General features: G+C 39.8%; 1 protein-coding gene across 1 annotated transcript; it reads left to right on the top strand.

Annotated features, from left to right (window-relative positions):
- Positions 1–11758: 11758 nt before the first annotated feature.
- Positions 11759–12668, top strand: LOC149254764 (uncharacterized). Its single transcript, XM_089460217.1, has one exon. The coding sequence runs from the start codon at positions 11854–11856 to the stop codon at positions 12244–12246; it is 393 nt and encodes a 130-aa protein (XP_089316343.1). The 5' UTR covers positions 11759–11853; the 3' UTR covers positions 12247–12668.
- The last annotated feature ends 393 nt before the right edge of the window (positions 12669–13061 follow it).

Raw genomic sequence — 13061 nt, 5'->3', positions numbered from 1 at the left:
AAGATAATTAAAGTTATCATCCATAGGGCACCACACTGCCTGCACTACAGAAAAGCTAGACAACTCGTCATGTCACCACCAAAGCTATAAATATACACGCTCTTTTGTATTTCCATTTGGTTTCATTATCTAATCTCATTTCATCTGGAGTTTTTACTATATTCTCATCTCTCAATTTGTTTATTTATATCTATCTAGTTTTAGAATAAGTGCTTTATCATGGCTCAAAATGTAGCATCTGTTCGAGTTGGTGCTCCCGAGTACTAGGACTGCAACCACACCCATTCTCAAACTCGGGTAGGTCCTCCTAATCTAGATCAAAAGGCAGGGCTACTAGATAAAATCAAAGAGATTCTTCCCAGAGACCAGACTCAAACTAATCATTCTAATCTGAATCAAAACACTATGTTTTTGGATAAAATCAAATAGAGGATTCTCAGAGTCCAGACTTAAATGACTCATTCTAAATCATCTCAAAATATAGGGCTCATGGATAAAATAAAATACATTTGGTACTATCCTCCCTCTAGACTCTAGGTACTATCTGGTTAGCTATCATGTGGAGAAGGGAAGCTCCAGGGAAGTTAAAAAGTTTCAATTGGTTCATCTTCTATAATAGAATCTTTTAGCACTCCTTAGTGTCCTAAATCTGAGAAAGGACATTGATAGAGGTAACCTCAAACCAACCTTTTGATTTGGCAACTAGCCCTACCAAACCAGGGAGGGCTCTCTCTATGGTCACAACCAAGGATTTGACTAATGCAAGAATGGATTTTAGGCTAGATAGTTCAACTCAATTTGGGGTTTTTGATTTTAGGGTTTTTGCTAGATGATAATCTAGGTCTAGGGGGCTGGGTCAAGGTTTCTAAAAGATTATTTTGTAGAGATATAATGGGGTGAGGTAGGCAAGCTCAGTTAACATTCTTGATTTGTCATTGTGTATAGGGTAGAAAAGTAATGTTTCAAAATGAGCATGAGTTTCATGAATTCATTTATCAGAGGAAAATGTAACAAAAATATGAGAGTTTAATCAAAATAGAGCATAAACATATGAATTCTGTTTAATAGTCTTTTTTGTGGTCTTAGATTGAGGCACGACGTACATATCTCCAATAGTTTTTTCGTCGATGACATCCTCACTTTTGGGATGGTTTCCAGATCACAATGAGTGGCATTGCATTATTATTTTATGAGATATGGTGAGGCTTCTAGGCTGATGGTAAATGGTAGTGTTGTAGCGGCTATAACCACCCTCCAAAATTTTTCCTTAGCCTATTTTGGAGCCTCCCTACCAACCTTACACAACACTTTGTCTTGCTTCGTCAAGTACTCAAGATTCAAGTGTTTTCCTCGAACAAAGTTAGCCTGTCGATCACATTTGATCCATTCCCCTCATAGGCTGCTCACCAGGACTTGGTCCAGCTGCAGGCTGAGCAGATTCCCCTTGAAAATTGCGCATTTTTGGAGGGCAACCAGTCGTCCCTCTAGAAATTGCGCAGTCCTCTTTGACAGCTTGCTGGGCTCTAGGATTGTGCAATCCTGCCAGTGAACCCTCCCAGCAGGATTTGCGCAAAGTTTCGCAGTAGCAAGTTGTTCAGCCCAGGATTTGCACTAATCTAGGAAACAGTCAGTTTCTCTGCCCAGAAATTGTGCAATCCTCCTAGGCAGTCAGCCTAGCACCCAGCCAGGAATGTGCATTTTTCCCAAGCAGTTGAGAAACTGCATGCATTAACAATTTGGTTGACTAGTTCCACCCAGGATCGAGGAAACTTGACTTGCATGCATGCAAGACTAATTCTTCCCAGAATATCAAGAGGCAACATGCAAAAGGCATCCCATGATTCAGGGAGATATTTTTAGCAGCTGGGGGTTACATGCAAAGCTATTTTAGAAGTTTCCCTCCAAGTGTTGCCTTTTCCTAGATTTGTGGCACGTGCGCCATGAGACCAAACTTACTTATTCTACGCATCAGAGCTCATTCATTCACATCGATCTTAGAGCTTTGAAATCCCACAACACATCCAGGACTCTTCGACATATCCGGCTCAACTATTCACAGGTAAGTGGCCTCAACTTGTCTTTTTCAGCATTTCTGTCGCTTTTTGTCTTTTCGCTTGTGTGGGTGTTGTTTACTTGATTTGTTTGAACACCTCCTGTCTTTTACAAGTATTCTATCTTGTTCTAGCTCTATTTCAATTTTTTTTGTGATCTCATTGTTGTCGCATGCATGAAACTATTTTGCATGGACGTTCGCCCAACCAACGAATGACCTCGCCCACATGCATGTTGATCTATTTGCCGAACCTTTCGTTCATGTTTTGCATGCACTATTAATCACTTTTACTATCACCTAGTGTTGCCATGCATTCATTGTCTTTCTTGCTTTCAGTTTCCCGTCGGTGAGTCGGGCCAACCTTGGCCCGGGCTCTGCCTTCACCAACGCTACATTACGCAATCTGGGGAAGGAAGGATCACCTTCCTCTCCAGATTTGTGCATTCTTTCCTAGCACTGCCCTCCAAGACTATTTTTCACTTTTTTGGAGGACAGTGGCTGCTTGGCCTAAGAAATTGAGCAAATCTGTCCTGAGGCTAGCAATCCTTCCTAGTTGGAATTGTGCATTGCACAATCCCAGCAGTTAGCTGCCTAACTGGATTGTGTATTTCGCAGATCCGGTAGCCAATCCTACCTCCCAGACAACCCAGACCGCCTTTGTGCAGTTCTGACTACCAGTCACCCAGCCTCCCAGTAAAATTTGCACAATCTTGCTCATCAGTTTCCCAGGTATGTGTTGTGTCCTTCCCCAGATTTTCTTTGTTTCCACTGACATATTTCTTGCCATGCATGCTTCTTGTTTCCAGATCTTTCAGGTGTTCATCTGTCTCAATGGATTCTAAGAGAACAGGATTGCAGGGCACTGATGGAGTTGCAGCTGGAGCAGTAGTTGAGCAGGTGTCCTCTAGTTTGCCGATCTATGAAGATATGAAGTTGTATCTAGACAAGGACATCAAATTGAAGTGGCAAGAGGTTAATGAAGCATTCGCAAGCACTTTTAGGGAAGGCCTCGAAGACCGTCAGGTGCACGTGAACATTCACAAGTTCGGATTGTACTGGATTGCATGCACATACCCCGTGTTCCAATGCGTGGACATGATTCACTGGATCGTTTCTCACACTGACCCCGAGACGATAACCTTGAGCAGTGTCAGTGGGACGAATCTTGCAACCTTCTGGGCATGAGGTTATGATGAGATGTATTAGATGTCAGAGCCCGTGACTGTCATGATTCCTCCATTCATCTTACCCAGCAGCAGAGGTAACTCCAGAGACATTATGGAGGATTGGGTAAAGGAGCCAACTCGTTTCAGGATGACACCCAACCATATCTACAAGACAAAGATATCGAGGAAGGCATACCAATACTTGGTCATATTCGCATGTCGACTGAGTGGCCAAGCAAGCACTAAAACCTTTCCTCAGAGTTGGGTGATCGCATTGGACCAACTGGCTAGAAAAGGAAGACCATGCAACTAGTCCAGCATACTGGCTCACCAACTGAGGGAACAAGTCATGAAGGCTCGACTGTCACCCAAGGGTATGCATGTAGAGATTTATATATCCGCTTACATCCTAGATGCAGTCTGTGCTTGACATGAGTTACCGGGCTTGGAGTGGGCATGGTCACCGATGGAAACTATTATGAATACGTATTTCAAGTTGTGGTCCGAATGCAGCTTCAAAGGAGTAATCATACGACTATCTGACCATTTTGTCACCCCAGTGTACAGGTTGATATTTGAACAAGATCCACCCTGCATGTCAGAGGAAGCAATGAAGGCATTGTTAAGCATTGCAGATTGGTATGCCTCACCATCCGACACTTTCATCTGAGTGTTCAATGTGGAGAAGCCTCTGCATGTTCTGCCAAAGTTTTCTTTGGACATGCTTGTCATGCAGGAAGTAGCGTATCATATCTCAGCAAGATTGACAACTCTACTGTAGCAGAAGAAGAAGGCACCTTGGCCTGCTCTTCCTTTACAGATTGGGTTATATGATATCCGGAGTATCAAGCAAGCAGATGTCGAAGCAGAACAGATGAAGAAGTACCCGTTCGACCTCCGAAGCTTCAACTCGTATGACCCAAATTGCATTGTGAAGGATCACTGCATGAGAGTTCAATTCAATTGGATCCATGGGGCATTTCATTGAGCCGAGGAAGACTCATGGATGTATTTCTATGATTCCTCCAGACCCAATGAGCAGGTCGGTTTCACTGTAAAGTGGTTAGCACAGTAGCATGAAGCATCATCATGAAGAGCACAAGCTATAGTAGCAGAGGCAGCCGAGGCAAGCATACCTGTGCACGATAAAGGGAAGAGGAAGATTGTCGACCACATGGAGGAGGAGCAAAGCTACAAGTTTCGAGCAGATCCACTTATAGAACAAGCAGCTATGGCTATTCAGGAAAAGAGGCAGCAACGCGACAAGCGAATCGCACGAAGGCAGAGGGATAAGAAGAGAATGGAAGAACCAGAGAAGGAGTTGCATGAGCTGAGGGAGAAACTACGGAAAGAACAAGAGCTATGCCAATAGGAGAAGGAAGCACAACAGCAATAGATACAATAGGGGGCGCATCACGTGCAAACAGACAAAGCAGCCCCCGTACAAGTAGTTGATTCATCTGAACAGCTAGCATCAGGTGAATAGGGTGAACCATCGCAGGGGAAAGACTTTGCTCATGAGATTGAACAGGCACTTGAACAGATGGATGCAGACATGGAGAAACAGGAGTTGGAACAGGACACCGACCTCATGCCTCAACACAAAGAGGTCGACTCACCTGCTTCATTGCATCCTGATGATGAGCAAGTCTCAAATGACCAAGGAGGCACTGAGATCCTTGGTGGTTAGCCGGAAGAAAAAATGCACAACATCTCTTTTGACGAATCTCATCATAGAGTTGTGAAATCTCAGAGAGTACCGACTCCGGAGGACCAAACATCCCCTACACAAGTTGAAGAAAAAGTGATCGTGACAGATGTGCACAAGCATCCAACTGCTTTGGCCGATGCAACTAGAGTGTATGCCAAAGCCACTAGCTCAAGTGTTTGTTTCCTCATAGCTGAGAATGAGCGAATGGCGAAGGAACTACATGTGGCTAAGAAGGGAGGGGATTTGGTGACAATGTCTGCTCGAGATGAACTGAACAAGGAAATACTAGATGAAGTATTGTCCCTTGATACAGTTATTTGAGCATCGTACGCCAAGTTTGGTACTGTGCACCAAGCAGTCGTCCATCTCCACGGATGGCAGTAGCGATGTGTGGGAAGAGTATGAATCTTGAAGAACATACATGCTGTTGTTGATAACATGCAAGCATGGATGATGAAGTACAAGGGAGCCCCACTTCACTTGCCAAAGATGATGAAGGCCAATGCAATTGAGCTACAAGCACGTATCCGGAGTCAGATCCAGAACTATAAAGACTTACTGCAACTCATCACTAGCATACAGGCTTCCTATGCACAAGTATTAAAAAGCATGGATGTTATAGTGCACACTCATGCGATCCCATCACTTGGGACTCTCACCCAGGCAAAGACAAAGAAGCAGGTCTGATAGGAGCTAGACTCGTACTTCGACGAGTTGATGTGCATCGCCATTAGCCCAGACTTGCCTACCAGTGCAGAACCATGCGCAAGTATGTCGCTCGTCCAGCCACATTGAGGACAATGATGCGCATGCTTTTAGAAGAGTAGGACAAAGGAGCCCGAGCAGTGTACCTAAATTCTATGGAGGCAAGGTTCAGGTTTTAGACGGAAGTCACAGTAGAACACACAAACACTATCAAGGACTACCAATATTGGCATCAATATGTCACTGTTGATCAGCATGAGGATTTCAGCCAGTTGGACTTCTATCGTTGTCTAAGTCCGAATGATGTCTAGTTTGGCTTGTTCAAGCCATTGTTCACATGGGTACATGTGCATTGTAATGTTGAGTCATGCCAAGTGTAAGTCAAGTCTCAATAGTGGATGTAACAGTCATAGAGTAGGTGAAGATTCATGAGGGTAGTTGAATGGTCACAAAGGGGATGTCAAGGGTCACCCCACTCTTTGCTATAAATAGTCCCTCATAACTCATTGTATAGGCTTTTGGTTAGCCAAGCTTCTGATAAGATTATCTTGGATAAAGCTTGGACAATATTGTAATGTGCCTTGGCTTCTCCACTGCACAAATCTAGTTCATCTCTTTGGAGGAGCAGGCGGATGTGGCTGTAACATTCCACTATTGGGGCTAGCAGGTTTACATGGTGTATTGTATGATTGTGACTTACACTTCTTTATATAGGGATTTTTTATTTAGATTATCCACAGTATTGTGTGCCTCTTGTTGTCGACGTTTCGAATCCCAATGTGGATCCATCTTTAGGACAAAAGTGATAGATTGAAAGAGACGCTTACCAACTAGAACAAATAAATTTTAGGTTAGCTACTCTTCTTTCAATCTTAATCCTTGAATTTTTGAGAAAACAGATCTCATTCCATATATACCCTTCGTACAGGGAAATTATGTTAGATTTTAAGCTTCTATGGCTATCATTTTTATCCACAGTATTGTGTGCCTCCTTTTGTCGATGTTTCGAATCCCAACGTGGTTCCATCTTAAGGACAGAAGTGATAGATTGAAAGAGAAGATTACCAACTAGAACAAATAAATTTCAGGTCAGCTGCTCTTCTTTCAATCTTAATCCTTGAATTTTTGAGAAAATAGATCTCATTCCATATATCCCCTCTGTACGGGGAAATTATGTTAGATTTTAAGATTTTGTGGCTGTCATTTTTATCCATAGTATTGTGTGCCTCTTGTTGTCGACGTTTCGAATCCCAACGTGGATCCATCTTCATGACAGAAGTGATAAATTGAAAGAGAATCTTACCAACTAGAACAAATAAATTTCAGGTTAGTCGCTCTTCTTTCAATCTCACTTCTGTCCGGAAGATGGATCCACGTTGGGATTTGAAATGTCGACAACAAGAGGAACACAATACTGTGGATAAAAATGACAACCACAGAAGCTTAAAATCTAACATAATTTCCCTGTACTGAGGGGATATATGGAATGAGATCTGTTTTCTTGAAAATTCAAGGATTAAGATTGAAATAAGAGCGGCTGACCTGAAATTTATTTGTTCTGGTTGGTAAGATTCACTTTCAATCTATCACTTATGTCCTGAAGATGGATCCATGTTGGGATTCAAAACATCGACAACAAGAGGCACACAATATTGTGGATAAAAATGACAGCCACAAAAGCTTAAAATCTAACATAATGTCCTTGTACAGAGGGGACATATGGAATGAGATCTGTTTTCTCGAAAATTCAAGGATTAAGATTGAAAGAAGAGCGGCTGACCTGAAATTTATTTGTTCTAGTTGGTAAGCTTCTCTTTCAATATATCACTTATGTCCTGAAGATGGATCCATGTTGGGATTCGAAACGTTGACAACAAGAGGCACACAATACTGTGGATAGTTTGAATAAAAAATCCCTGAATGACAACCACAAAAACTTAAAATCTAACTTCTTTATATAATAGGAGCCAACACATTTTCATGCATATGTTGTTATTGTAGTTGGACTACTTCGGTTGCCTTAATGATATATGTTGTTTAACTTACGTACTTGTGTATGAACTAATTTGTATGCAATTATATGAATCTTGTTGTTAATGTGTTGCATATGCTGTTAATGATGTCACCGTCCGTGTCGACTTCTCTGCTGCACATCAGATAGACCTTTCACATGAACCTTGCTGTAACAACCGTCGCACTCGTCTCGGACTGATCCATGAGTGTTGTACATGTTATCTTACCTTGTATGATGTGATTGCCGCATCTGAGTGGACTAATTCACGGACGCTGTGCATGTCCTTTTGTGTTGTGTGTTCCTAGCCAAGTTGGGACTGATCCCTTTCAACCTGGAACTCACCTTCACCTTCATCTCCCTTCGAAGTGTTAGAACCTCTCATACACCTTCCTTGACTCACTACATTAGTCACACCCTTGCTAACGACATAGTTATCTTACTTGCCTTTGTGTCACATCACGGTCAAGGCATTACCTTACTACCCACTGTTGGGACTCCTACACCAAATAGTCTGAGGTCTAATTGGGACTTCTTACCGGGGAGATCCCCTTGACATGTTGGCAGGTTCAGCACCGTCAACAGGTAGTAAGTCATTACTCTTGTTTTCAAATGGTGTTGAGGAGGTGATCGAATTTATCGTAGGAATTTTTGGTGTTAGTACCAAGCCACTGAGCGAAGGCTTCACTTACCCTAGATATCATCTAAGGCCAAACAATTATAGGCTAGTGGATTGAAATTGGCTTCTGGATAAATTTTGTCACAAACTCCAAGGATGGACAGATAGTTGGCTTACACTAGGAGGAAGATACACCCTTACATAGGAGGTTCTCCAACAGATCTCAGTATAATGGGCACATCTTTTCATTCTCCCCTTGACATTTATCTATAGAATTTAAAGTATATTAACACATTTCATTTAGGCGGGCACATGGGGGACTAAATAATACCACCTAACCAAATGGGAAAATATTTCCCTCTCGAAGAAATATGGTGGTTGGTGAATACTGGATAAAGAGAGTTTTTAGATGGGCTATGTTAATCAAATTTCTATGGCGGGCTCCATTTCAAGAAGAAATTTGGAGGGACATCATATTTACAAAGTACCTTAAAATAATGAGCGCCATTGATTGGAGAAGGGAAGGCAACATCAGCAAAAAAATTGGATGTTATATTTGGTCTAGTTTCCACAAGGTAAAAAGTTGGTTTATTGAGAGGCTCAGGTGGTCTTTCGACGAAGGAAACTGCATTTTAATTGGGATAGATTAAATATAGGGATATAAAATAGCCACACCCCTCATGGAGGAAATAATTTAAAGACTACATGCCAGGGGATATATATATTTGGATAGGGTCATTCGGTGTTGGTGCAGACTGTTTCCAGTTTGGAGAAAAGTTGCAGATATTGGTCTGGTCGGGCATCGAGCTAATGTATGGAATGGATACATTCAGGATCTTAAATAGGCGGGACATTGTAGAATAGAGAGGGGGGACTTCATCACCTCGGAAGGGACACTCCGTAAGGATTCTATGGAGGTGGAAGACATCTACAGGTGCACATATAGGTACATTATGTGCACTAAATTTACTTTAAATGATACATGCTAGTTCCAAAAGATTTGGAAATGGGATGTCTCTGTGAAGATTATTCTTTTCACCCGGTTGGTATAAAACAACAAAACATTGACTTGGGAAAACCTCCGTAAGCAGGTTGTCCAAGGTCCAGGATGGTGCACACTTTGTTGGGATTCAATCAAGACAAATCAACATCTTTTCTTGGAATGCTTGACTTCTACATAGGTATGGCAAAGGATCCTTCATTTTTTCATATTTCTTTTAGAAATTTTCTCTCATTAGACAGTGTCTTCATTGGTGGATCGAAAAGTGGGGAGGGGGGATATTAGACCATTCCTCTCTTCATTTTTTGGGAGATCTAGCATGCTAGGAATGGATGCCTATTTGAAGGTATCCCCATAAACATGCACAAGATATGTATAAACATTGGGTTTTGGATGGATACATAGACATACAACATACAAGTGGATAAAGATTTAATGTTTCTTTTCATTCCTCCTTGTATTGAATTTCCAGCTGGTTATTTTGATGGAGTTGCACAGGGAGGTGTATGTGGTTGTGGAGTTTGGTTTAGGATATGTAATAGGACTCACTACAAATTATCATGGCACAGTGGATATGGTACAAACATGAGAGCGGAGATTTTGGCCCTATGGGGGCTTCTTTCGTTTGCCAAGAAACAGGGCTTGGATTCTATTCATGTATATTCTAAGACCCTCATTGATGGTGTATGGGGCACACTTATCTCACTCCTCCTAATCTTGGAGGTTGGATCAAACACATCATCATTCTCAAGATGCCCTTTCAACACATTTCCTTCGAACACATCTACCGGGAGTCAAATTTTGTTGTTGATTCATTATCAAAAAGGAGTCTAAATGAGGGTGTTCGTTATATGCATTATAGGTATCTAAAAGAAAATACTCTAAAAAAGAAAGACACAATCCAACTCCGTTAGTTTTTTAGTTCACTGTTTATATAATGATGTAATTTGTAAAAACATTTTGGTATTTCTATAATAATGTAATTTGTAGAAACATTTTGGTATTGCTATATCCATTTATATTAGTAGTAAATAAGCAATTTATTTAAGAACAATACATATTTCTCAAAAACTTGTGTTTTATTTTGAATAAGAAGAAACATACTCTCTTACTAATTTGGAATCTATTTTAAATGTTTTTGAAGATATACCAATACATTTATAAACCCATGTTTTTTTCATTTGAAAAAAAAACACATTAAACGATAGTCCATCTTTCTCAAAAACTTGTGTTTTATTTTCTCAAATCTTGTGTTTTATTTTGAATGAGAAAAAACATACTCTCTTACTGATTTGGAATCTATTTTAAATGTTTTTGAAGATATACCAATACATTTATAAACCCATGTTTTTTTCATTTGAAAAAAAAACATTAAACAATAGTCAATCTTTCTTCCCTACCTCTATCAACCAAACGCGCCGCTTGAAACATATCGAATCAAATTAGACCAAATAATTCACCCATCGAATCGAATTTTCAATATGGAACATTGAATCAAACAAAACCAGATAATTCGCCATCGAATCGAAGTTTCGAATTTCCTTATTAATTTGGCCAATTCTACCGAATTTGGTGACTACGAAGTCATTACTATAAATGGGTATAAATGGCTAGAGTTAAAGAATTTTTTTTTTGAAATTGATATCTATCTCATATTTCAATTTACTATAGACTGGTAGGGCTAAAGAAGGCATTTGATGTTTTGTTTGTTTGCTGTTTTTTTGGTTATATAATATTTTATAAAATGATAAATTTTAATTGTTTAAGATGAATTTTGAAAATATATATATATGAGAGTTGTTTTTAGTGTCGGAATTTGGTTGAGGTTAAATATTGATTTGTGTTATTTAAACTGGTTTTTTGATTGTATATATAGATTCAGCGCCCTGAAAAACCTCTAAGCCACTTCTATTGTGCAAGGGTTACCATCAAACTTGTGATTTCAATAAATTCTTGCTAGATTTTAGAGAACTTAAATCGTTGAAAAACCCACATAAAAACTTCCAAAAAACCCCACTAAAAACAATTCCATATATATATTTTAAAAATTATATAATTAAAATTTTTTATTTCAAAAAATTCCTTAAATTATATCACTAAATTAAAAACTAACTACATTACCAGCATAAAGTGAGAATTTAAAATAAACCATCCTCAATTTCTACAACTCTAATACCCATTTGCTCATGAAATTCCAACCCAACCGAACCCAAACCAACCCGCCACGCTGCCCTCCTCAGTATCCCCTACACAAGGTGGATACAGGCAAGGGAACGAAGGACACTCGCGATAAGCATAAAATTTATTACTATAATCTCAAGGCGTGCAGCTAAAGCTACAGTCGAAGATGCAAAGTAGCATCTTTAACGTTGTCGGTTAAAGAAGATAATTAAAGCTATTCTCCACACGGCACCGCACCGCACCGCTTGCACCGCAGATAAGTGAGCGGCACCACCAAACCTATAAATATACACTCCCTGTTATTTACTTTCACTATCTCATCTCATTTCATCTGGAGTTTTTACTACATTCTCATCTCTCAATTCCTTCAATTGAGATCTATCTGGTTTTAGAATAAGTGCTCTATCATGGCTCAAAATCTACCATCTGTTCGGGCTGGTGCTCCTGAGCACCAGGACCGTAGCCACACCCATAGTTACACTCAGGCAGGTCAGCCTAATCCCAATCAGAAGGCAGGGCTGCTGGATAAAATCAAAGCATCTCTTCCCGGAGGCCAGACTCAAACTGCTCATTCGAATCCGAATCAAAAGCCGGGGCTGGTGGATAAAATCCAAGCGAAGATTCCCGGAGGCCAGACTCAGACTGCTCATTCTAGTTCATCTCAGAAGCCGGGTCTCGTGGATAAGTTCAAAGACATGCTGCCCGGAAAACAGACTCAAACTGGTAATTACAATCCAAATCAGAAGCCGGGGCTGGTGGATAAAATCAAAGCGAAGATTCCCGGAGGGCAGAGCAAGTAATGGGGAAGGTGAAGCGCGAGAGGAATAGCAGAAGCATGTGCATTGATGTTAACCTAAAAAATAAGGCCTCCGGCTATCCCTCCCTGAAGCTTTTCTGTTGCGAATTGACATACAATCAGTATCTTGATATGAATAGTTTGCTAGTTTACTTGTGAAGCCTATCAATATTTATGGTGTTATTGATCTATTATTGGGGTTGGATGTATATGTTTATTGTGGGATAATGTTTATTGTTGGATAATGTACTTGCTTAAATCCCATTTCATAATGGGCAAGCTGCACATTAATGGGCAATAGCACAATAAATATGGGTTGGTTGTCATGTTAGAATAGCTAAAAGTTATACATGTCCATTTGTAATTTATAGATTTCAAAATGTTTTGGTAATTTGATAATAGCAAAGTAACTTATGTTTGATTTTATTTTTGTTTATCAAATTTTTGAGAGAGAGTACCATAGAGAAGATGTGTGATTGTATGTTCAAAGTAACTTATGTTTGATTTATTTTTGTTTATCAAATTTTTGAGAGAGAGTACCATAGAGAAGATGTGGGATTGTATGTTCAAAGTAACTTATGTTTGATTTTATTTTTGTTTATCAAATTTTTAAGATAAGAGTACCATAAAGAAGATGTGGGATTGTATGTTCTTCTGTATTCTGAAGTATATATTTTATAATTAAATAGATTTTTTATAAGGTTCTAAGTTAATATAACAATATTTACAGTTACAATGACATCACAAGAATAATATTTATCAAAGCATTATTAATTCACCATGTCATTAATAATATTTATCAAAACATTATTAACTCAT

This window comes from Pinus tabuliformis, chromosome 7 (genome assembly GCF_031772625.1).
Source record: "Pinus tabuliformis cultivar Carrire ecotype Pingquan chromosome 7, CPIR1, whole genome shotgun sequence".
Taxonomy (NCBI): Eukaryota; Viridiplantae; Streptophyta; class Pinopsida; order Pinales; family Pinaceae; genus Pinus; species Pinus tabuliformis.
Note: the sequence above shows the minus strand (reverse complement) of the source record. Positions and strands in the feature narration are given on the sequence as shown.

Excerpts from the sequence above, each read along its gene's own strand:
- LOC149254764 (XM_089460217.1), top strand. The coding sequence starts at position 11,854 with ATGGCTCAAAATCTACCATCTGTTCGGGCTGGTGCTCCTGAGCACCAG.